Source organism: Brachyistius frenatus, unplaced genomic scaffold, assembly GCF_029030835.1.
Source record: "Brachyistius frenatus isolate BFR_SWC_R1_liver_20210118 unplaced genomic scaffold, ASM2903083v1 Contig_64, whole genome shotgun sequence".
NCBI lineage: Eukaryota > Metazoa > Chordata > Actinopteri > Embiotocidae > Brachyistius > Brachyistius frenatus.
The window spans coordinates 1,076,761-1,101,636 of NW_027210663.1; the positions used below are offsets into that span (position 1 = coordinate 1,076,761).

Below are 24,876 nucleotides of genomic sequence, written 5' to 3' on the forward strand. Positions count from 1 at the left end.
GTGAAGAGAAGCATCCTTCCTTTAAGTCAACAAGTAATGAGGTCTCTATTAAGCGATGACAAAGTCCACTAGTTTCCCCGGTTAACCATTACTATAATGTAAATACCATGCTGTATAGGAAAGTGTCAAAGTTAGCCAGAGTTTGACTTTTTCATTTTTCAGGCCAAAGGTGGACTTGGTGGCTTTCGGGGAGAGGTTACAGAAACAGTTTCCTTTTGATGGAAACATGTGTGGCTGTGATTAAGAAATATGTGTTCATGCATTTTTCTTTCTGGCAGTACTGTAATACAGTAGTGTTGCTCAACAGTCAGTGTGAGGTTTCTTTTTAGATATCAGTCTATTCTGGTCAGTGTTGAGTCTGAAAATGACAACATTATATGATATTTGATCTTAGACCCAATTGTAACCATTTTTATAAATATAGTCAAATAAATAGGAACAAATTTGCTCTTACTCTCACCATCATAATAGAGTAACTGTATCTTTGTACCTTTGTACTGTACAAACAATGCTAAAAACTTCAAGATGATGAGTCATCACAGGCTGTACTCATTTGGCATGTGTCCACATCCTTGATATTAGTCATTTTCTGAAAGACTAATTGGTCTTGGCTCTTGACGAGCTGCAGCGTAATCAGCGAAGGTGAAAAGTACAAAAGATGTGAACTGACTCATCTTCTCTGAAGTCACAGTGTATAAGATCCAAGTCGAAGGCTTCACAGCTGTGAAGAGATCAAACTATTTCTATTTGTTCCTACGTTTGTCAAACTCAACTAATTATCCGTGTACGGGTTGATGATGCACGTTTTAGTGTCAGAAACATATTTTTGCCACAGTAGCGCAGACAATTGTGCCCCATTTACACCTGACATTGTCATCAGCTGTAGATTTACTTTGAGTTAATTAGCAAACGTAAACTCTTAGATCCCCCCGCTCTGCACAGACCAGCCCGTCGGAGTCACTGTATCGACAAGGACATGATTTCACGCTCGCTTACAACAAGTAATCTCTACCAGCTGTGTTCGAAGGAGAGACCCCGGTAACGAACAGTGTTTATATTGCCCTCTGCATGTGTGTCCCTTTCATTACTGAGCTGTGTGACAAAGTGTGGGCACAACAGGAGGTGATGGTCACAGCACGGCTGTTTTCATCTTAGCTTTTGTTAGACAGTTCAGACATTTGGCTTTCATTTCCGTTTCTATTTGTCTTCAGATCCTTCACCACTACCCACGTCATGAAGTACAAAAGGTTGCGAAATCTTTCTTTGCATGTATTTTATTCATATGATGCTCATAGAATCCTTTATATAATCTGTCTGCAGAGCAATTCTCCTGTATTTCATAATGCATCAGTCAAGATTGTATCCAGTTTGTCAACATTGATTTATATTTGCACTACATTGCTCTCACCTGTCCATGTTTAACTTGTCAACATGCAGATGTACTTGGTTTGGACAGCGCTACCGTTCCACAATGACAGTAAACATCTGTTTTCATTGTGCTGCATTGTAAGTCTCATCCATGTCTAATGGCTGGAACCAGTCCCAGTGTGCTTTGGGAGAAAGGCAGAAAAAACAGTGGACAGGCCGGCAAGTCCGCTGCAGACGCACACACACACACACACGCACACACACACACGCGCACACGCGCACACACGCGCACACACACACACACACACACACACACACACACACACACACACACACACACACACACACACACACACGCACACACACACAGTCACAGTCTCACTCTCACTCACACCTACAGTGTGAGCGTCATGAGTCCTGAATGCATCTGGCTCGCTTGCAGTGTCTGCGTGAGTGTATCTGTGATGACATCCGTGTGTGTTGTGTAGGAAGTGCCTAATATCAACGAAGCATTTACATGTTTGTGTGGAGGTATGTGCGCTCTGAGTTTATTGTTGAAAACAAGAAGGACTATTTGTCATTGTGACAGCTATTTACATAATGAGCTACAGCACTTTTGCTCTTGTTAAACAGCTGAATGTTAGAAGTTTGAGAGAAAAAGAGAAAACAGAGTAAACTACCAGCAATGTGGACATTGATCCATTGTTCAGTTACTGCAATGTTTTTATCTCCACAGATCAGAGTCGGACAAAGGTACTAAACATACCCACACAAACCCTGTTAATACCTGAGCTGATGAGTATAGCAATCCACTTGGAATACGTTCCTATATGCCTCTATATTGTGCTAAAATAATGCCAACTTTCAATGTCAACATGTTATTTCAACTATAAACACATTGGTGTGGTATTATATTTTAATTGTAGAGCTGTATCGATCAGTGAGTTGATTTATAAGATGACGTTCGGAAAAGTAATTACTGGCTGCTTTAACAGTGATTTAATTGTTTCAAAGTGCTTATAAAGCAGAATTGCCACATTCTCTAGTTCCAGTCTTTAGCGTGCCAGGATTTGTTGCTTTTCTCTTTATATAGTTAAAATTCAGTTGAATATTTTTGGTTTTGGTCTGTTGGTCAAACGAAGCAAGTAATCCGAGGGCATCTCTATGATCACTGTGAACTTTGACTTGACCTGTTATCGACTAAATGACTCATGAATGAATTGAAAAGAAGTGAAATTATATAATTGTATAAGTTAATACACAATGAAAGCAAATGTTAGTGGTGAGAAGGAGGGCTGTAAAAGCAGCCCTGTCTCTGCTAAATGTGTGAATAGGCAACTGTTATCTAATGCGATAAACATAACAACATTTAAGTTAATATAGTATGAAACAACAAATCAAGTTCAGGCGAGGAAAATTCTGTCCAGACTGAGTGGGCTCAAGGTTTGAAAGGCAGGTTTGGAAAATGGCCACAAAGGTATGTACGACGGTCCAACACCCTCCTGTGCGTCTGGGTGAGGCCCTGAGCAGATTACACATGTATAATTGTATGACCAGCTGGCCCAACCCAACTGATCTCTGGGCAAGTCTGAAAAACATCTCCTGGTGCCATGGAGAGTGGCCTAATTTGTGTATGATAATATAAATAATAAATGAGAAAACAGGAGAAAGATTGACACAGCAAACATTTGTTTCTGCATCTTTGTGAGTCTTTTTGGGCTCCTCGTGGTTAAAACAATCGCTTAATGCAGCTTCAAGGTACATTTTGAGGAATGAACATTATTGAAATAAGTGAAAAAGTGTGTTATCTGTTTTTGTTCCCGTCCTTCTTTAAAATATCAATTTATTGCTAATCCACTTACACGCAATACTGAAGTTCATCTACCAAAACTGAGTTACTAATAAGAAGTTAAAATTCTAAAATTTACATTTTCTGACCTCTTTTAATAAAAAGCTTGCAAAAGTAAAATGTATGGTTATGCTGTCATAATTAGAAACATCTGGTTAAGTTAAAGACTGTTCAGTCACCACTAGCTTCACTGGTTGCTGTTTATTTTACCTCAGTTATGGGGGATTTAAACCTTGTCATTATACAAGCAGCCGCATGGTATTCCTGTGCAGAGCGTCTGGGCTCACTTTATATAATAGGGTAGGAAGTTCAATGATCTGAGCAGAGCTCGGTTTCCAGCCGCTGCTCCGCCATGTTGAGAGGGCCAGCTGAGGTTTTTTGGGAAGCTGATAAACTGCACCATTGATTCTTGTAAATAGACCCAGTGGTTGTTGGCTTATGATTAATGGAAGTAATTTTGAGATGTCAGGGAGTTAAACTTTAAGATTTTCTTTCATACCGGTACACTCTAAGTTTTCTTGTAGTTGCCCAAAAATGCAGGGCGCAATTAACTAGTGTAAATTATGCAATATTAGAATTATTGCCACAAAATGGTGCCAGTTTCTTTTTTTAAAATGTCTGAAAGATAAATAGTAGAAAAAAAAAATTATATTTATTGTCTTTAAAGAGTGTAAAGTGGCCTTTGCTGCACATATAATCTTATTAGAACCCTCATAACTGTCTGGGAGAAGCCTTTGTGTGAATTATAAATACTATTTTAAGCAAGAGAGAAATTCATGAGACTGAAAAATCTCTCCATTCAACATATTTCCAGTACATTAACAGAAACACGAAGAGGTGTCAGCGAGCCCTTTCGCCAACGCACAAGCTTTAAGATGGAGTTTCGGCGTATTGTCATGAGCTCCCAGTGTGTGTAGCTGGAATTGTCACAATTAAAAAAAAAAAAACACCAACCGCTTCACTCGGAAACTTCTGAGAAACAGTACAAGATGAAGAGTTTATTCACAATTTCCACAATTGAAGAAAAACATAAACTCTTGATTTCCTCACTCTACAGTCGGATGTAACTGCCACCATGTCCATGACTCTTTGGTAATGAATGGCAGTGTCACTGTGTGTGATGCGTGTGTGTGGGTGTGTTTATGACTACACTGGAGAGAAGTGAAGGCCTGCGCAACTCCAGCAGTATGTGCTGGACTCAGACTCATGGGCTGACATGGTGCAGATTGGACTAAACGCTGCTGCTCATAACAATTCATATCAGCAGCCTTGTTTTCTGCTCACTTGAGAAATCGAAATGCGCTGGGCCCCTTTCTCAAATATTGCAAGCGTGTTGTGGCACTGAAATGTCAAGTTAGATCATAAAGAGATATTTTACAAAATGTAGTGCTGTATCTGTGGAACACAATGAGAGTGGTTGGAATAACATTGCCACTAAAAATCTACTGTGGGCAGTAAAATCCTCTGCAGGAAAACAGTTTCCATCATATCGTAATATCCTCAGGATGACATAATAGCCTGAATTGAACTGCTTTATTATGAAGGACTACATTTAGTCTTTAACATAGAAAATAAACTTTGTTTGATGAGATTTGACAGGAGACCACATAATCCTGTTTCGGTAAAAAGAAGGGCAAGAAGAAAAAGAAAAGGCTGAAAATCCTGCAGCGTCTATACAATACAGTTGGACTATTACAAAAATGAAAACCTGTTTGACAGGTGGGTGGAAAAAAAGGAGACAAATCTACTTTTGGAGCCACAGAAGCACATGACCTCCCAGTGCCGCCACTCCAGCGAGCTCACACCTCTAAGGAAATGGGGATTGACTGAGATCCAAGAGTCACAGAGAAACAGGGAGGTTTCAGTAATGTCAAACATGTATGGACCACGAGATCAATACAAAGTCTTGATCTCCAATTGATGAAATGCCTCTCCTCCTGGCTCCAGCGATAATCTCACGATTTATCTGAGGTAGGAATGCTCTACAGAATACGCAGCTTCCCTGCACTTTGTTCTGACATCCTTTCATTTACTCTCATTTTTTAAATCTATTTCTTACATCAGAATTAGATCAAATGAACATATAATGACTGCTGTTAAAATGCCTAAAATTGACATGTTTATGACTTTTCTTTAAACCATGACTGCAATCATTCCTTAATTTTAACAAACTGTATTATTTTAAGCAGGACAGTGAAGGTTCCATCATAGTTATTTTGATCCAAACCATGATCCCTCTCTGACTGGAGGATGTTTATAAAGCTGAACATGAGCCATGCCTACCAGCAACTGTTACTGGATGAGGACTCAAAAGAATATGTTACAATAAACAAACTCAATAGTTTGTTCAGGTACAACCACCTGGTGTTCGGAGGGACTTCCAGCTCTGCCATTTTCTAGAAAACAATGACTCGTGAGCCCAGCAGGGCAAGCAGCCCAGAAAAATATTTCCATGTTCTGTGCACACACATTTTGAATTTGGTATGTAACAATCATAGCATTGTAGCAGGTATTGTGATTTGTAAGCCATAAGGACAGACCAATTTCCATTAACAACAGGTCGTGTTCATATTTGATCTCTGGTAGCTCGAGGAGCTTATGAGGAGCTTGTAATGAGCAATATTTGAATTATTAGACTTAAAATTGATTAATAATAAATGGGCAGAGACTGGAGGAAACTATTCCTTTTTAATGGACTCAATAAAGTACCAAAACACAGAGCAGGATACGTTTTCAACACCAATTTTAACAGCTATTGGCTCTCTGATTGTTCAGGGAAAATCCCCACGCTCAAATGCTGACGGCCGCATGTGTTGCCATGGTTTCCAAATGATTTGCATAGATGTATGTATCACTAATACAGAGTGCTTAAGAGTGCTTCATGGACAGTTCATAACCAGCAGATGGATGTAGCTTTAAAAAATAGTGATAAAATAAAAAATGTGGTCGGTCCATTTGATGTCAGACCAGAAACAAACCACACAATCCAACTCAAAGCTGAGATAGTTCCTTCTTTTGGTTGTCTGGTTGTTTCATCTGATTCACATCAAACTGCGTTAACCAGGCATTCTCAAGTTAATTTAATTTACTGAATGTAATGGCAGAAGAAAAATTAGCTCAATTCTGCACCTGCACCTACAGTCTCAAGGATGTTGTATTCTTGACCAAAACAAGACACATTTGCTCTGAAGTACAGTCAAGAAAGCATACAAATTTAAAATTCTGCTGGAAGCAGCTGTTTGTCAGCTTGTCTACCTGCAGGTTACCTGGTTTGTTGGCCTGTTTATTTTTTCAGACTGAGGATACATGGCTGGAAGAGGATGTTGTTGAAAAAAACATGGCACTAAAATATGGAGTAAGGTACCTGGGGAATAGACTATTGAAGGGAAAGAAAGCCTGAAATCAGCAGAGGTCTGTTTAAATTCTCCTCAGTCAGAGCACAGATAATCCTAACAGGATGATCTGCCCCACATGTATGCGTAGGTAGGGTTGTTTTCCTTTTCTGTGAATGGACAAATTAACTATAATTTTGCCCAGCATGGAGTGAAGTTTTTAGTTAATATTTGCTGCCTGTCTACTTACTCAAATCCAGAAATCATTTTAAATATGGAGTGCTGAAACACCCCGCCGATCACAGAGTATTTTATGCCTCTTAGATAGGGCAAGTAAAAATATTCTGCCGGAACAAAGGCCTGACCCATTTGTTTGATTTGAAAAGATGCATTGGTACTCAGTGAAAACAGAGAGATGAATCCCTCCTCTCCCCCCACCTGTTCACAATACATGTCACAACAAATTATACGCTGGCAAATATTTAAACATCTCCATAACATTCCTCATTGTTATCCTACAGAAAGGACATGTCACACTGGCAACATTTCATTGCTTCAGTTAATTTGCACAGAGTGCATCGGGAATTAGGCAAAATTTGATGGTAGGATTTTGATTAAAAGTGTGATAGAATGAGGCTGGCTCTTCCTCCTCTGCTTTAGTCATCCTAGGAACACTTTAGGGACGTAAATGTTGGTCTGTCTATCAATCCACCGCTTTAGTCCAGACTGAAGTATCTCAACAACTACTGCATGGACTCCCATCAAATTTTGTGCAGATTGTAATGGTCTTCAGACGAAACAGCATCTGAATCCTGAATGAATTCTGCTGACTCTGGGAGTACTCTGTCTTTTGCTGTAGCATAGCAGATTGACATTTTTGTTTTCAGTGAAATGTTGGATGGAGTGCCATTAAATTTGATGCAGTTGTCCCCTACATAGTAAATTATAGTAACTCATAATCCCATAATTGTTAATCCAGCACCATCATCTGTTCAAACTTTGGCCAATTATTTAGTTAAGGACTGATTAGCTGCAAAATTAACGACAGACTAGGACCATCAACCTCAGCTCTACATGCTAATTTGCTAATTGTAAATTGTTTTTATGTTAGGATGTGGATGCACTAAACTAAAATGGTGAACATTTTAAGCGTGCTAAAAATTACATGTAAATGCACTGCTATTTTTGAATACCTATGCTTATTACCTAAATGTAATAAGTAATGTAAGCATCACATTACTTGATCAAAGTTATGTAACTAATTACATTTGATTACTTTCATAACATGTTTTAAACTGGTCAATAAGGCTGAAACTTTGTAAAAATTTTTATTACTCGGCAGTGTAAACTTCCCAACCGCTCTTAACACTGATTAATGTCTAATTTTAATCAAAAGTTTTTCAATATAACTTGAATTTTTTTTATTTTGAAGCACGAGCACCAAAATAAATCACAAGGATGTAGATAACAGCTGACTGCAGTCAACCAAGACTACATTCAGATCGACTCCAAGTTGAGTGATGATAGAACTATCAACAGGCTGAGTACTGTTTGCAGGTTTTTGTGGCAGTAGTCTTATTTTTCCCTGAAATACTTTTTAAATATGTTTTTGTCTTATCTGACAACATGGCCAACTGCCTTGATGTGCTTGCTTAGAACAATGCATTGATTTAATTGACAGACGAAAGGCAGGGCGGATTCAAACATGGAACCAATCAAAAACAACGCTTGAAAATTGATCTTATAATGCCAAATGGATGGAGCCTGTCCAGACGTAGACAGAAGGCGTTCCTGTGCGGCAAGAACATATAAAAGAACAAAAGGAATGCTATATTCTACAAACAAGATTTGTACTTAGAAAAATAGATTTCAGTGTAACCACCAGCATTTTTAATATAAACTGTAATTTAATTACATATGTTTTTCTAGTTACTCTAGTTTTTCTACAACATACTACTTATACTTGCAGTCAGTTTTTATTCTCACTGACTGTGCTAAAACTTAACTGGACAACATAAAGGAGTCATTAAATGTAATTCCTAATTGATAATTATATCAGGCAAAAGCTAAACTGATATAATATTTTCTTGTACAAATATACATTAATAGCATCAGTGATAGTAAACATGGCGAATATAACTGCTGAGCATCAGAATTGTCACTATCAGCATGTCAGTGTGTTGATGTTCATATTTCACAATAAAATGAGGATAAGATGGAGATATTCTCAACTCACCATTTTGTCCCATCAGACAATCTGAGATGTTGTAGCTACATGATGAAGAGGTTTTAGTTTCTGGGGAAATACTCTTCTTGAGGCAGACGTGAACATTACATCAAAATCCTTCCTGGCAGAAACAGATAAAAGAAACTGTACTGTCTCCATACAGAGGGGGGCGGAGATACAAATTGCAGTCCGCCAACTTACTAGGACATGTAGTAATGTGCCTAGTCAACATTTCATTCTCTTTTAAGTATCACTTTCAAGTTCCCTTGCAGTGAATCAAAGGGACACAGTAGGCAGAAGTACAGCATCTCAGTCAAACTGTCTTAATAATCCTAATTAAATTAATCATTATTAAATGAATGGCTAAATAGGCAGTAACTGCTTCAAGCTGTGAATTGAAAAATTAACGTGGCTGGTGTGACCATAAAACGGCAGAAAACGCTATGCCTAATATTTTCATGTTATATTATTCATTCTGTCTGCGGTGCCCGACTTTTCATAAAGTGCTAGATAAGCTGTCAAATCCCATTAAAGCAGAAGTGTCGCTGACTGAGTGAACAGAAGCTTATACTGGGAGACTCCAGGGCATGTGATTACTGATTGATAGATATGGCATAATAATAGGACACTCGATATGGGATTCAGATTTTTGAGAAGTTATTAGAAATTTACTGATATGCGCAAATACTTTTTTCAAGGGAGCGATAGCTCTGGACTCCCCGTGAATTGATACAGTTCCTTTGTACCTCAGGTCTAACTCAGACTGAAGACTTAATCACAAAATCCTCCATTGGATACGCTCTCACTGTTATATATCATCAATCTGTGATGTTCGGTGCATGCCAGGAATGATTTAGCAATGATCTGATGTAAATCATTTTTGGGGTTCACAACTTCTCTGAACTCAACACATCTGCTTCGACTTCAGTTCCTGCTTTTCCCTAAATGCCTTGCCCAGAGAGTGAGGGGTCAACTGGTTCGATATAGCTCTAAGTTTTGGCAGACTGTGTGTAGCAACAGAGATGGGGAGTGTGAAAGTCAAAAAAAGTCACACCCTTCACTCAAACCGTAACATATCATGAGTCTGCATTGCATTTTGGTCTACTGAGGCTGCTGTCAGTGGAGAAAATAGTTTCTGTGCTTTTCCTAAAATGCATTTTTCTTTTATGATGGATTGTTGAATGCCCGAGTAAAATTGTGGCCCAATCTTTCAGAGCGTCTGACACCAGAGCTAGATGTTCACCCCTGGAGTTATTGTGAAAAGTGAAAATATTGCAGTACATGAGACATTACATCTTCAAACAACAAAATCAGTCCAGAAAAGCAAAGTACATTTCTCAGTAGCACAGCATTTAAAACTGCGTCAGGAAGTCATTCCTTTGAGGCATTTGTATTAATTGCTCAGATAAGAATGGAAACTGATAGAGACTTCAGTTTTTTTAGACTGTCCCCCCAAGAAAAACAATGATTGTTCTCTAATGAAAAACAAGAGCGTAAGTTATTTCAGCAAATGCCCCAGAACGACATCATTCGGAAGATAGAGACTGTTAATGGTCGTGAGAATTATGAATTGCGTACGTTTAGAGAAAAATGTGTAAACAGTTGGATGTCAGCGAGAACGATGACGAGGTTTGCTGGGTCTGTAAAAATGTAACATGGGAAGTTGCCGTTCGTTTTCAAACTGAAATATGCCAACAGCTCGTGGATGAAAGTGTGTAGCCCTGTAGACATTCATGGTGCCTAAGATGAATAACACTGAAATAAAAAAGTACTTTCTAAATTAATAAAAGTCCCATCATCACACTTAATTTTCAGTGCTATTCAGCAAATGTTAGTAAGCTAACATGCGAATTGAAGATGGTTCATGTAAATATTATAAACATGGTTCAAATTAAGGGAGAGCTAAGGGGAGCTCAGTTCTCCTGAAAGCCTGTTGAGACCTTTAGGGGGAGCTCTAAAACAGTGTCCATTTTTATAGTCACTGGTTGTAGACTTTGACTTTCTGTACAATAACGTTCCTGAAATTAATAACAATAGTCAAAAATGTCAATGTTGTGCGTTAATTCGCTCATTACGTACCAATTTTCGATCATTTGAGTCCACTAATAATCCCAATGCTGTGTCTTTGGCCATTTTCGCAATGGCGGTGCTGCCCTCGAAGCACTAAGTTTACATTGCCATTTGAACTTTTTCTCTCAAAAATGCCTTTTGTAGAAGAATTGAGAATTTAGCAAAGGTTAGTATGCTAAAACACTAAACTAAGAGCATTCACTTGCTAAACATCAGCATGTTTTTGTCACTGTTAACATTGTTGGCATTAGGCTCAAAGCACCCATGTTTGTTAGTACAGCCTCACAATGGCTGCTGTCACGGCTGTACACTCTTAGGCTTTATAGCAACCAAAATCTCCGTCAGTGTGTTTTAGAACGTATGTCAGTCCATACTAACACGCCTGAAAACGCGTATCACATGACTCTCCCCAAAAGCGGTGAGCCACTATATTTGAGTTTTGAGATCTGCAGTGTTGGTTAGGTTGATCAATGCTTCCATCAATTAGGGTCATATTTACCATGTTCACGAGAAGAGTCCATATATGAAAGGCCCTTTCTTCTGGTATTCGCAACCCACAGATTTGCTGATAGATCCTTCTTCATGACTTGTGATGTGTTAGCTGAGGTTTTAGAAAATGGCAGAGGCTACTAAAGTTATTTTTTTGGTCGGATGGTAAGTCGTATGTTGTAATTTTGGTCGTATAGAGGTTTTCTTTGTAATCTAACAATACATCTGAGGAAAATGTTGATGTTCCCGATGGCCTCATCTTGTCATCAGTCTTGTTTTGCTGTTATTGCTCAGCTCTGGTTTTCAGTGATGCATCCATCTTAATTTTGACATCAGCTGTTTTCGCTGATTAGAATTTGAGATTCCCACTATCAGAAAAGACTTCCATCAAAACATACTTCTAATTAACAGACTTTTTTTTTTAGCTGATTCACAACCGAATGAACAAAGTGGCCTCGAGCACAAAGTAGAAGGCCGGTTTAATATCACATCAAATATTCATCGTGGTTTGTGTGTGGCTGCGGGAGGGGAGGACCACTGGAGATTGTGTAAAGGATGAATTAATCCGATTTATCTCTGTGGTCTTTTAATTTTCTCCCAAATTAGTTTGCGTATAAATTAGACTTCTAATTCCATTTCATAGTTTCCACTTCTGTGTTACATTATAGTGTACAGTATACAATCCTAGTGACTCACCTGATTTGCTCATAACAGACAAGTTCATTTGGTCTTGGGCTTAAGTGAAGGAGTTGGTTATCATGCAATTTCAAGTGCATATCAGAGTTAATGATGTTGTCAATCAATGCTGACCTCAATTTAAAATGGAGGTTTGGGGGTCAGTAAAGCCATGACTTTCATTTTTCTTCCTCAACAGCACAATATTTTCTCAGCCATCTATCTCCTCTCTGGCTTTCAGCTTCTGGAAGAATTTGAATAATCAATCAGAAGCACAAACAGCCGTTCATCCTATGTTCTGTAAATAAGTACATCTAACCTAGAGTGAAATTCAATATTGTCTGTGTTGAAGCGTGGAGGAAGAACATTATATTTTCCGCCTGTGCCAGATTAAGCTAATAGCTGGCTGCGACATGTGCTATTAGCACCACATAATGAGAATATTAAAATCATAAAAACATCAACTGGATGAAAGAAGAGATGCTAAGAATTATTATCATGAAACAACCGAAAGGCCATATTCATTTCAACAGCCCGTGTTCGATAACAAGCTATTATTGCAGAGTACTCGCGTTGCCTCTCCTTCCTGCTCTATTTTTTATTTATTTTTTATTTTATGTATTCCTCCTCCTCCTCAGCAGAGCAGACATCACACCTCCAAGAGGAACATCTGTCAAAAGTCTGAATCATACATATTGCAGAGTATGTTTATTTGCAGGAGATCTCACCCCACGCACACAGCAGTCTGAGAGGTGCTTAACCAAAGATAGGTCTGATTATGTGCATTTGTGCTAATAAATCCCACTTCAACATTTTAACTTGGCTTGAAATCACAGCCTTGGCTGCAGCGAGGTGGGATACACTGAAGAAGTTCATCTGTGTGTGTTTCGGATTTTAAACTGACTCTGGCATACTTAGAGGCAGGTATGGGGGCTCTAATTAAATTCAGAATGACTCAACGTTAGCTGATAGCACAGTATGAACTGTTTCATTAAAGGAAAACTTTGGCATTTTGGCAAATACACTTATTTTCTTTCTTACCAATGAATGATAGCTTGTAAATTAAATGTAAATTAAAGTATGTTTTAGATTATAAACTGCGGTAGCTATTTTCAGTCTGAGTGAAAGTAGCATAATGTCCCAATAACCTCCAGCAATAAGGCAGCGCTGCCTGTATGTGGCCTGAGAGGCAAGACTCAAAGCAGAAAAAGTTTGCTTCTGCTTGTTAAGCTTATTGCTTTGAGCACAGTGGAATAACTAAAGGTGATGGTAATAAAAAGTATTTAGAGGGTCTTTAGTTGGAAAATGAACCTGAAATGATAAAAGTGTTTATGTGTTAGTGCCGACAGTCAAGAGCGTAGGATCAATCTTCTCATTTGACTTTTGGCAAGGAAGCAAATGAGCGTAATTCTCTAAATGTCAAACTATTCCTTTAAACAGCATAAAATATAAATTACGTAACATCGAAGCTGTTGCTTTCAAGAATAATTTATTTGGCTTGTTTGCTGTAAAAATATGAATTTGAAACAAAAGAAATTTACATAATTATACATTTCCCCAGTGAACAAAGTACCTTGAGCCAGCTTGATATTACAAAAAAAAAAATCTATCCATTTTTTTTATACATCACCACTTACAAGATACCATGTGATACATGGCACTAAAAAATTATGTTGTGTAATAGCTATTACAGCCAATTCACTTAATAGGCTCTTTCTTCCTGCATTTTGCTGCAGTTGAGTTTGAATGGAGTTGACCAGAGCCCATTTTTCACAAAATCATCGGGTATAAAAGCTAAGTAGTCTACTTCTGAGGATCCATGGATCATTGCCACCCAGTCTTGCAGATATAATAATTTTCAATTCCACCAAACAAGACGACAACCAGGCAAAATGAGAATTAATAGCAAAAGATACAGCTTATTTTTAAAGGAATGACTGAAAATATTTGTCATTGGGTATGCATGTTATTACATACAACAGTATGTTGTGTTGTATTGTCACAAATGTGGTAAAAAAAAAAAATTACATCAATGTGTGCTGTCACTCAGCATACTGTATGTGCAAAGTGATGTGTTCAAAAATGACAAATCTGTTTTTTACAGGCTATTCTACTTATGAGGTTATTCTTTATTTGGCAACAAATATTGAAAACTGTCAAAGCTCCCTTCTCTTGATGGAAGCCTGCCTTCTGTGCATTTACGCACAGATGAAGTGCAAGCTGCCATCTTGGCATGCAGAGACAATATATTTTGATCACCCATCATCTTTGTTCCTGACATTTTAAAGGCAGGGCTCATATCATACTGTCTGCAAATTAAACAAATGTTTGTTTAATAAAATGCACCCACAGATTCAGGGTTTGTCTCTGCAAACACTGACTACAATCAGAGGAGCCATTAGATTTTAATATAACCAGGAGGGAGAAACCAGGTGCTGCCACACTCTTTGTGCAAATGCAAGGAAAAATGAAAACAACTTCATGCTTGAATAAGGCTTGTGCTGGTTTAAACTGGTCAGAGTGTTGACGTTACAATGCTTCTCATCCCGCCATCTTAAAAAATGAGTCAAGTTTAAAACTGTAATTATTGTAGTCTTGTTTTTTAGACAACATTTGTCAGTCATTTGGATGCACCAGCAGTGACACACCCTCCTTTCTCCTCAGTTCATCTGCTTTCTCACAGCCCCCTTTAGTTGATGTAAGCATCTCACCTTATTAATGCTCACAGATTCTACCCAAGTACTAGAATTGCCTTTGGCAGATACAGTGGGATTTTCACCATAATATTTTCTGAACTAATTTCAAGGTATGATCTGTGGGTAGATGGCAACCACTGCAGCTGCTCTGTGAACACAGAAGTGAATGGCATACACGGGGGAGATGTTTTTTTTTAAATTATTTTTTATAATGTGCCACAGGAAGACCATAGCACCGCACAGCTCAAAGTGTTCATCAAAATTCACACTCTGCAAGTTCAGTTCAGTTCGCAGCGTCGAAGCCAACCTGCTGAGCTGCGCTGGAGGAAATCTATGGTTACAAATTAACTCCACGCCTGTTGGTCTGGGCATGTGCAGAAGATAACAGGCTTCAATTACAAAGATTTTTTTCTCCTAATTGAAAATGCAGCTAATAGCTTAAGTGCTTGCTATCTGGGATAGCTGAAATAATGTGCAGGGGGCGCACTGGGTTCTGGTATTTACAATACGTTCCCTGAGTGCGTGTTTGAACCCCAGAGCAGCCTTTTCAGATACAACTTCTCCCACTTCCATCTATCTTGACACTCTGCACTATGTGCCATTCAATATAAAGTGAAAAGTCTTCTCACATGTCACTGGAGATTGGGCTGCATCACCTGCATTGTGATGCAAATAGGCAAAGACACGATCACGTCACATCATGGGTTACTTGTACTTCAACCTATACTGAATTCTGATGCAAAGTACACGTCTAATAAACATGATACTCTATTGGGTCAAATAACCAATTTGTGTCAATGCACCACTCTTAAGCTAAACATCAAAAGATTGCAGCTTTAAAATGTGTTCTTACTTTGCATTGCAGTGTTTGCCATGAAATGTAACACACACACACACACACACACACACACACACACAAAAAAAAAAATCCCATTACATTTCTAACAACTCAAGCTTCTCTCTCGAACTGTAGAGGGCAAGGAATAACAAAGCTGAGGGAAGTCTCGGCTCCTTACCTCTGATGGGCTATTAGTTATTCTAGCTAGCAGAAGCCCCATTAGGTCTGCCATTTAATGCTCCCGCGCCACATTCTCACATGAAAGCTACAAGATTGATAAGCCGACCATCTCACCTCGAGCTTCCCTTGTGGTTGAGAAATGCTCTGCCACAGATAATCTGACAAAGAGCTGATTTAGCTTCCCAAGTACCTTGTAGTATGTGACATTACTGAAAACAATGAAACACATTTGTGCCAGCCTCTCCTGTGACTTAAGAAAGCAAGTGGTGCTCGAGCACTATTCCCAGACTTAAAACATATTATAAAATGATTTATAGGGTCCGTGTAGAATAAAGGAAATTAGCTGTGCGGCAGTGAGAGATAAAACTTAGCCTCTGAGCCGCACTGACAGATACAATGGGGAAGAAAGATGTCGCCAGTACTTCACAGCATGTCTGGTTATAGTGTGACAAAAGGTGTAGCAAAGATGACACTGACGCTACATCTCTCCCAGCACAACATATCCTGTTAATCACACTTACCCATACTGACAAATAAAAAAAAAAAAAGAAAAGAAGAAGCTGCCGGACGAAGGGTGACAGATGACTAGCATTAAGGGAAAAAATAGTACACAGGCAAAAAAAAAAAAAAAGTGCCTAATTAAGCATGAGCAAATTGAGTAGTCTTTCTGTCAAGGCTTTCTGTCACTATCCCTTTGTGCTGTGCAGAGGTTCAGAGTCAGTCCTGAGAAGGAAGTACAGCTTTAGGATGAGAACTTCAATTTGAACTCTTTGGACCAAACTTTCACCTGTAGCCGAATAGTTTCTTCATATTTCTGGGGATGAAACGTAAGCAGCACAATGCTGCTTCCCCCTGCTGTAGTACACAAAAGCCAGACAGAAATCGAGCCCAAATGCATAACTTATCTTTTATTTGGCTGCAGGCCTTTATAATGTTCTCCAGCCTGCAGTGACTGTGTGAACTTTGTAAATTAAACTAACACGGAAAATCCTACGCACACAATTGCTAGAGGCAGAAGGAGAGAATGAGATATATGGTCAGCTGCTATGACTGTAAACATTTTTAAATTTGATACAGTAGAAAACAAATATTGAGACTCACATGACTTGCGCATTTGCTACTACATCTGTTGTAGCAAACATACAGGATAGGAGAGGACCACCTGCACAGTGACTTGATCTAATGCATTTTTATCATTCCATTTAGGGCAGCGGGCCATTTGTGAATACATAACAGGCTGGCTGTTAATACACAGATTCATCAATGAGCTCTTTTATGTCAGGCCTGAAAGATGAACCTACTTTGCGTGTAATGCATCTCACTGCATGTAAGTTACCCAGGAAGAGGAGCTGCCACTGCAGTTTCAGCTAATGGGAATCATATTTTAGCGATAAAACTGCATGATTCAGAACAAGAGCTGGGTACTCATATGGAACTGAGCAAACCACAGCATATTACAAAACAAGTCACTGTGCACTGACCGTTGCTTCCTTATCCCCAAAACATACAAGAGCAGAGGAGAAAACAAGTATTTTTCCCCACAAACTGTTGAAATTTACCTCTCATGCCTCGCAGTGGAAATGGATTTTGGAGGGCAACAGTCATACCTCGCATTCCCTGGAGCCTGAGATGGTGTATGTGTAAGGTCCTGTCCCATTAACCAGCACATCCATAGTCTCTGAGTGTGAGGGCTTGTAGTCCACATAGTACTCTTGCAGTGGTGAATTAAAGGAGCGCTCTGTCTCCCGTGCCTTTTTCTGGCGCTTTTTAACCGCTGAGCGCTGCTGAAGCTGTTTGATACTGCTGGGATAGCGTTTCCACGAGACGTAGATAACCAGCAGAATTATAGCCACTGATAAGAAGAGGGCCATGCTACCAGCTATGATTTTGTGGAAGGACACATACTCGGTGTCGGGCAAGGGGATGGTTGGGGAGGCCTCGTTAGGAGTCGGAGAGGCTGTCCTGTTCCAGATCAGCTTTTTATCCACCACAGACTGTGTGGGCAGCGGCGGCAGCTCAGGTTGAACAGCAAAAGTGAGGGGCGATGTCGTTGAGGGGACAGGGCTCGGCGTTGCTGTGCAGATGTTATAAGTCTCCACCACATCTGTTACTTTCTCTCCTTGTGCCTCCTTAGGGATGGCACAGATCATAGTAGACTCCTTGTTACCCTTGAAGGCTTTGAGCCAGGACACCAGAGGGCAAATGTTGGGGTTACAGTACCACAAATTACCAGCCAGACTGATGGTGGTGAGGGAGATCCAAGCCTCCACTGTCTGCTGAGAGACATTGCTCAGTTTGTTGGAGTCCAGGTTAAGAGTCTGAAGATTAGGCAGGCATTGAAATGTGCTCGGATCCAAAACTTGGAGCTCATTTCCAGAGAGGTCCAACTTTTGCAAGGAAGTCCACATCCATGGCAGGCCCTGGGTTAGCACTTTGATACGGTTCCACTGCAGATAGAGCGCCCTCAGATTAGTGAGGCGGGGGAAATGCGCAAAGTTTATCTTTGAAAACTGGTTGTGCTCCAAATGAAGCTCGACGAGCTTTAGGAGTCCTGCAAAGGCATTACGTGTGAGGCTCCGCAGCCTGTTGTAGCCAATATCAAGAAACTCCAGGTTGCGACAGTCAAGGAAAACTCGCATTGGGACAGTTTTTAAGGAGTTTGACCTCAAGTGTAAACTAAGAAGTTTCCGTAGACCCACAAACTGATTAGGCTGGAGAACCTGCAGTTTATTGTAGGAAAGATCAAGATTACGTAAATTAGGAACATCGTGGAAAGTGTTGTTTTTTAGCTGCGTGATCTTATTCGAGCTGAGAATCAGTTCTTTGAGCCTCCGTATCCCGTGGAACGCCTGGCCGTCCACGGCATTGATGTAATTGTGGTCGAGGTAGAGCCACACTAATTGACTTAGGCCTGCAAACTGGTGTGCTCGGAGGTTCACCAGGCTGTTGTAACGCAGGGACAGGCCCTGTGTGCCCACAGAGACGTTGTTTGGCACATCACGGAAGGCATTGGATTCGCAGTATATTATTTTCCCATCACATCTACAGCTCAGGGGGCAGGGACGTTCACGGACGCTGCTTGGTGCAGCAAGCAGCCAGGCAGGTATCACCACTGTGAATACAAGCCATCCGAAAAGCACAGAAAGTCCTGCAGACAAAGAAAAGTAACAGAATTCAGAACATAAAATATCTACCAAACATTACCAGAATGAACAGACTAGAATAAAATAAAATGTCCCATAATTGAATCAAGAAACCAGCCATACTATGTTCTGAGGCATTTGATAACAGAGGGGGGTTATTTGAAGCTGACTTAATTTGCATCCCCGTGTTCATGGCAAATCTCCACACACACACACACACACTCATTATCATAGTCACAGTCATGCTCTTGAGACACAGGAAATGTGATAGATAACCACATACATCAGGCATAATTTATCAAATAGTTGTTGAGAGAAAAGCTTCCTTCAGATTCTCCAACCTGCAGTCATCATTTACAAACCGCAGGGGGCAACGACACCAGCAACATCAGCTCCAAGTGAATTGTAATTAGGGAAACGACTGAAGACTTTGCGCAGAAATGAATGCTTTATAAGTACCTTGCGGAATAGTGTACTTACCCATATTTGCGCGGTGTCGGCTCTTCCTCATGTTCAAGGCTCTCTGTTGCATGCGTCCCGGGTCCACATGTTAGAAAGCACTCGGCGTTTTGCCCAAATAGTTGGACACTCAAGCAGGACGCCCGTGTGCTCGGAAAAAATACGCACTTTGCGCCGTGTCCAGATCCGCTCTGCCCACAGCCGCACACCTGTCGGAGAGAAGAGATGCTCCAGAAGGTGTGCACCAACCTCTGCCTGTAATTTGCTCCGTTACCGCACAACATCAGCTTGGTAATGCATATTTCTGACTGCCACCTCTACAGAGCCCTTGGATGGAGGCACTCAAGCTTGTACCCTAGTGAGAATGGCACTCTTTTAGCGCGTCTTCTGAGAGGCTGTGAAATACATTCCTAACACCGAGTCGCCAATTGTTGAATCTGGGTTAAGTGGCAGAAAAGACACTGGAAACCGACCAAGTGACGAAATCAGGGGGGAATAAACTGTGGTCCAAAGCCGGCAAGTTGGTCGTATCCTGCTCCAGGCGTGGACAGCGGAGAGAAAAGGCGCAGTCTGTTGTGAATTAGACCCGTTGACCGTGGTATCAAGAATATATCAGTTGTATAGCAACAGGAATGATGTTGGTGTAGGATTATACCGAGCTCACAGGCGCTCCGTTTGAGGACTTGAGATGCCCTCTTCTGGTCGTTGAGTGACACACCACAGCTCACACCAAAGTGGACTTCATTGTTCCCACCAACACAGCCTGCATATTAATTATGGCCGAGGAATGGGAACACTGTTTGCCCTGCATTTAGATATTTGTGAAGATGTACTGCCAGTCAAACGCTTCTGAACAGCCTGTAGTTTAACATATGTAGATAAATGTCAAGAGATGCATTCATGAAGACTTAAATACCACAGCATTTTAAATTATAGCGTGCTGAGAAATGTTATGTAACCTTTACCTTTGGAAGATATATCCACAGAGGAGGGAGTCATTATAGAAAATGGTCATATTTAGTGTCGCATCATCCTATAGCTATATAACATAATGCATTAGTTTATAGCTATACAGATTGTGTGGTGGTAGTTGTGGTCAAGCTGAGGTTTATTTGATTTGTGCCTTTACACTGTTCAGTTTGGTCTATGAATCGCTTTTTACAAGTTCATCTGTTGGTGTAAAGATCTTAACCTGTTGATGATCTGTTTCAAATACATGTAGGTAGATGATTAAAATGTACTGAACAGAAGAATTCTTGCATAAAATAGAAATATTCAGTCATGTAAGATACCTCCCAAATGAACTTAATTATGAGTGAAGTAAATGCACTAATTATTTATTTCGCTGGTTATTAAGTCTGATTATGCATTGAATTTGTTTCTGTATCTGAGCATTTATCTAGGGAACTATTGACAACATCTCAGATGTAAAATCTTCTTAATTAGTTTTTGCGCAGGTGGGCCTGTAATAGAAAGATCATCTTGTTGAGGTAAAGTTTGGGTTACAATAAGATACGCAAGCATCTACAGTTGTTAACAGATCGGGGCCTTTTCCAATGAAACTGTCAAACAACTTCCACCTATTGTTTACCTTTTCCTGACTTATTGTATTTGCAATGATCATTAGGGTCCAAGCACCGAAAGGTGCGAAAGCCCTATTGTTATTTTGTTAGAAATTTAAACAAAATACAAAAACAGTCTTCAAAAACCTCTGATGGCTGTGTATACAGTATACAGATGGGTTGCAGGTGCACAACAAATTAAAAAAAGTTCAGAAAACCTTGTCCCTGCTGTTTCACAATATTCATTGTTGCATATTGACACTGAAATGCATCACACGTAAACAAAGTGTGCTCTCAAGGCTTCATAATGGGACTTTGAGTCAGGGTCAAAGTCATCATTTCTAATGGGTCCCTCTGCCCCTGCACTTAATGAGTACATAATTACCCAGTAATGGACATTAATGAACATTTGAGCTCAAATCACAGATAGTTGGTGACAAAGAAATCGCTGGAAACAAAAGTAAAACGGATGCATCCAGCACTTCAGCGGCACTCGCTGAATTCAATTCCATTGTTAGATCAATTGGCTGACTGGAATTGAAGGGCCGGGCAGGAATACACACACACACACACACACACACACACACACACACACACACACACACACACACACACACACACACACACACACACACACACACACACACACACACACACACACATCACGGTGACTGCAAGAATAGCAATGACAATTACATGGCTTTGAATGTACGTCACACCCATCAATGTCATAAGAACCATCTGATGATGCTTCCAAACCTTCATCCATGAGAATTGTGTTTCTAATGTGACACTGTGTGGTGCCCACAGGTAAAATAAGTCATATACATTTTTTTATACACAATACAAACAAAACAAAAAAACATCTTCATCCAAAATGGACAGTAAAGGAGGATTTTCCCTGGTGTTGATTATTCGTGGTAGAATTAGTGACAAGGTATAAAGGTTTTCTTTCATAATTGACCCAGTTTTTTTGTATTTTAAATTTAACAAATTTAAATAAACTGATAGAGATTTTTTTCATAAGATTTTTTATGCCACTGATGCATAGAGATATTGCTACTTGCCATACTTGCTTTTCAACCATCAACATCAACCATCATCAATTATTCTACAACCTTTGAACGGTGTAAATATGTATTTTTTTCATTTTTATTCATTCAGATTTCTTTCCCACACTGTAGTTTGCTCTTCTAAAGATTTAGACTCCAACTATATGTTAAAAACATGGAGATCAAGAAATGAAGGGCATGAATGAGGATGTGTAAACATTTTTACCATTTCAGATGAGCCAGGAAGATCAAATCTGCTGAATAAGCACTGATGCATTTTATTCATTAAAAAGGGTCTTATAATGTGGTTTATGACAATGAATCCCTGCCATCCATAGGTCCCCTGTAAACAGTATAAAAATAAAAATAAAACACATAAATCATTCAAATCTGGAAATTAATAGGTTACAAATAATATTACTATATATAACATGTTCTTAATCAAGCAATGCAACACTATCTCCTCCCACTGTTGCTGCCAAGTGTTTGATTAAGATATTGACTGAAATTGGCTTTAATTTTTTCAAATATACTTTACAATTCTCATCAGTACATCATGAGTTTGGTCGCTTTTGTCTCCTTTCTCATCGTCCACAAAATGGTCAAACAACTGGTCATTTTGATGTACAGCTATATATAAAAACAAACAGCCAGAGATTCTTATGGTGAAAAATAACAGTTACCTCCTGTTGTATTCCCACTCTTGAAAATCACAGCACGTCACCGCTGTGCAATCATTTCATGCTAAGTTCCTTTAAAGTCCCTGTGGTCTGTGCATCAATTCCTATTTATGTTGTTGAACAAATCTGACATGACCCACTTTCACGTTTCTTTCAGATTTTCTGGGTATCTGCTTTAAGTGCCAAATACAAGCAATGCAGAAATACATGGATCAATAATTGAGTTTTACAGTCTGTTTATAGTCATCTTTTAGCATCGGAATGGCTACCATGACTTCTTTAAGCTCTAACTTGTACACTTTCATGATTTTTATTTTTTTATTTTACTTGCAGCAGAAATCTGATAGCTTGTCAGACAAATAAATTGGACCTGATGGCTCGCTGAGTCAGTGCTGCTTAGTGATGTCCCCTCAGGTGCCATCAAGTACAAGTTAACCCCATGAGAGACAAGAATGGCTTCCCCTTCACTTGTAAAGCACTGAAGCCCAGGTTATAAACAACAAAGGTATAGTACCACCATATGCACTCACCTCACTTTGCAAATAACTCGGCTACCAAATTGCTCACCATGAAACTTTAATGACTGTCTGTGACTGACTGAGCCCTGAATAATAGAGCAGGTGAAGGACCTGCTTTTTTGCAGCATAATGAATCTCACTGAGTTTGGAAATGTATAAATAGTGAAATAATTAGCACAAAGACAGACTTAAACTGGTGTTGAAGCCGGTCTCATTTAACGCACACCCGGACTTCTAAATCTGAAGCTTGAATTACCTTCCTAACATACAAAATATCCCAGCAGCTGGTAAATATTTGTGAGACGGCTGGTCCCAAAACATCTGGCACTTTATCCCTTGCTGCTTCTGTCTGTCCATTGACACACCAAAAGGTTATAAATTGACTATGCCCTGATTACTGTATGAAACTGATTCCTTAAAGCTGATCCAGATCTTACCAGAATTCATTGATTGTGCCTCGGCTGGACACAATTCAGGAGGCACCGACGAGGTTCTAGACGTTTTCTGACGTTTGAAAAGTTGTTCATCTGATGTGGATTCATATCCTGCTTCATTTTAGGGAAATATTTTCTTGGATGTGCAACAAGCATCTCAATGGAGATCTTAGCTCAATTCACAAGCTGAACCGCCAGCACCTGAGGTACTACAACACTGATGATCTTACTGAAAAAATGTTGGTTGAAAACACCATTAAACCATCATTAAAATATTGTATGAAAGGTTAAACCAGTCTTTTTCCCAGCAAGATTTCAACAGAAGATGAAGATACCATGGCTGTATATTGTAGTTTACCTTTTCAAATATTGCTCTCATGCATAAGGAAACACACTTTTGCAGGAACCCCTTGAGAATCAGTTGGTAATGCATTATAGAGATGATGATGATAATGTGCTGCCACATTTAAATTTGGAGTCAAACAACAATAATACTTTTAAAGTGGGAAATTTTAGAAAAGTAAATCAGACAATTTGGAGAAACTGGGGCATCAGGGGTGACCCTGTTCTGCCCATCATCCAGCGAACAGACAGTGGACACATTCTGTCCCATGACATACACAGTAATAGTTTTGAGTACTTTAGTGCGATACAGCCTGAGAGAAGTATTAATGTTGCATTACTCTGTGGATCCACACGTCAGTTCACCTGGAGGCAGTATACTAACCAGCAAACACAACAACAACAGAATCAATTTTGTAAACCTCTCTTAAAACTTTTTAAGAGAAGTTCTCAAGTTTACCACATGCTAAAATTAGCAGCACATTAAAAAAAATTAATCACCCTTTTTGCTTATGCAATTTTTTTTTCAATTTTTTTTTCTACTTTTGTATTAAAATCTTAAAGTCTAGGCAACTTTGAAAGTTCAACCATGATTAACATAGAATTATCATATTCTTCAGGTTTGCAGAACTGGAGATGTTTTTCACCCCCAAAACTGACAATCATATTATAGATTTTGTTATACATTTTCTAAAAAAAAAATACTATCCTGAAAATGCCACATCATCTGGATAAGTGCATGTAAATAACAAATAGTTAAATATGTAAGATATGTTACTATTTTTCTACTTTTTACTTTGCTTATATAATCAAAGTGCTGTAGAAATTGAAAGTTTCTGAACCCTTTTGAATTCTGTATATTTCTGCTAAAGTCCTTGAATTCCTGAAATGAAAACCCAAATCAATAAATGAGACATAAATATTACACTTGGTCATTCATTTATTGAAGAAAATGATCCAAT

The 24,876-nt window shown here is 39.3% G+C and overlaps 1 protein-coding gene across 3 annotated transcripts in view; it reads right to left on the reverse strand.

Moving 5' to 3' along the window:
- LOC138625633 (leucine-rich repeat transmembrane neuronal protein 4) overlaps nucleotides 1-19,934 on the reverse strand; it is a 42,660-nt gene extending 22,726 nt beyond the window's left edge. Inside the window, exons 1-3 of one of the 3 annotated variants that reach the window (XM_069706668.1) lie at nucleotides 19,800-19,934; nucleotides 19,348-19,535; nucleotides 17,332-18,872 (exon numbers count right to left, since the gene is read on the reverse strand). In XM_069706668.1, the coding sequence (XP_069562769.1) occupies nucleotides 17,332-18,872; nucleotides 19,348-19,399 (1,593 nt within the window). In that variant the 5' untranslated portion in view covers nucleotides 19,400-19,535; nucleotides 19,800-19,934. Of the gene's footprint in view, nucleotides 1-17,283; nucleotides 18,873-19,347 lie in introns of all 3 variants that reach the window. The other 2 variants (XM_069706670.1, XM_069706669.1) reach the window with 2 other exon arrangements.
- Nucleotides 19,935-24,876: the final 4,942 nt, after the last annotated feature.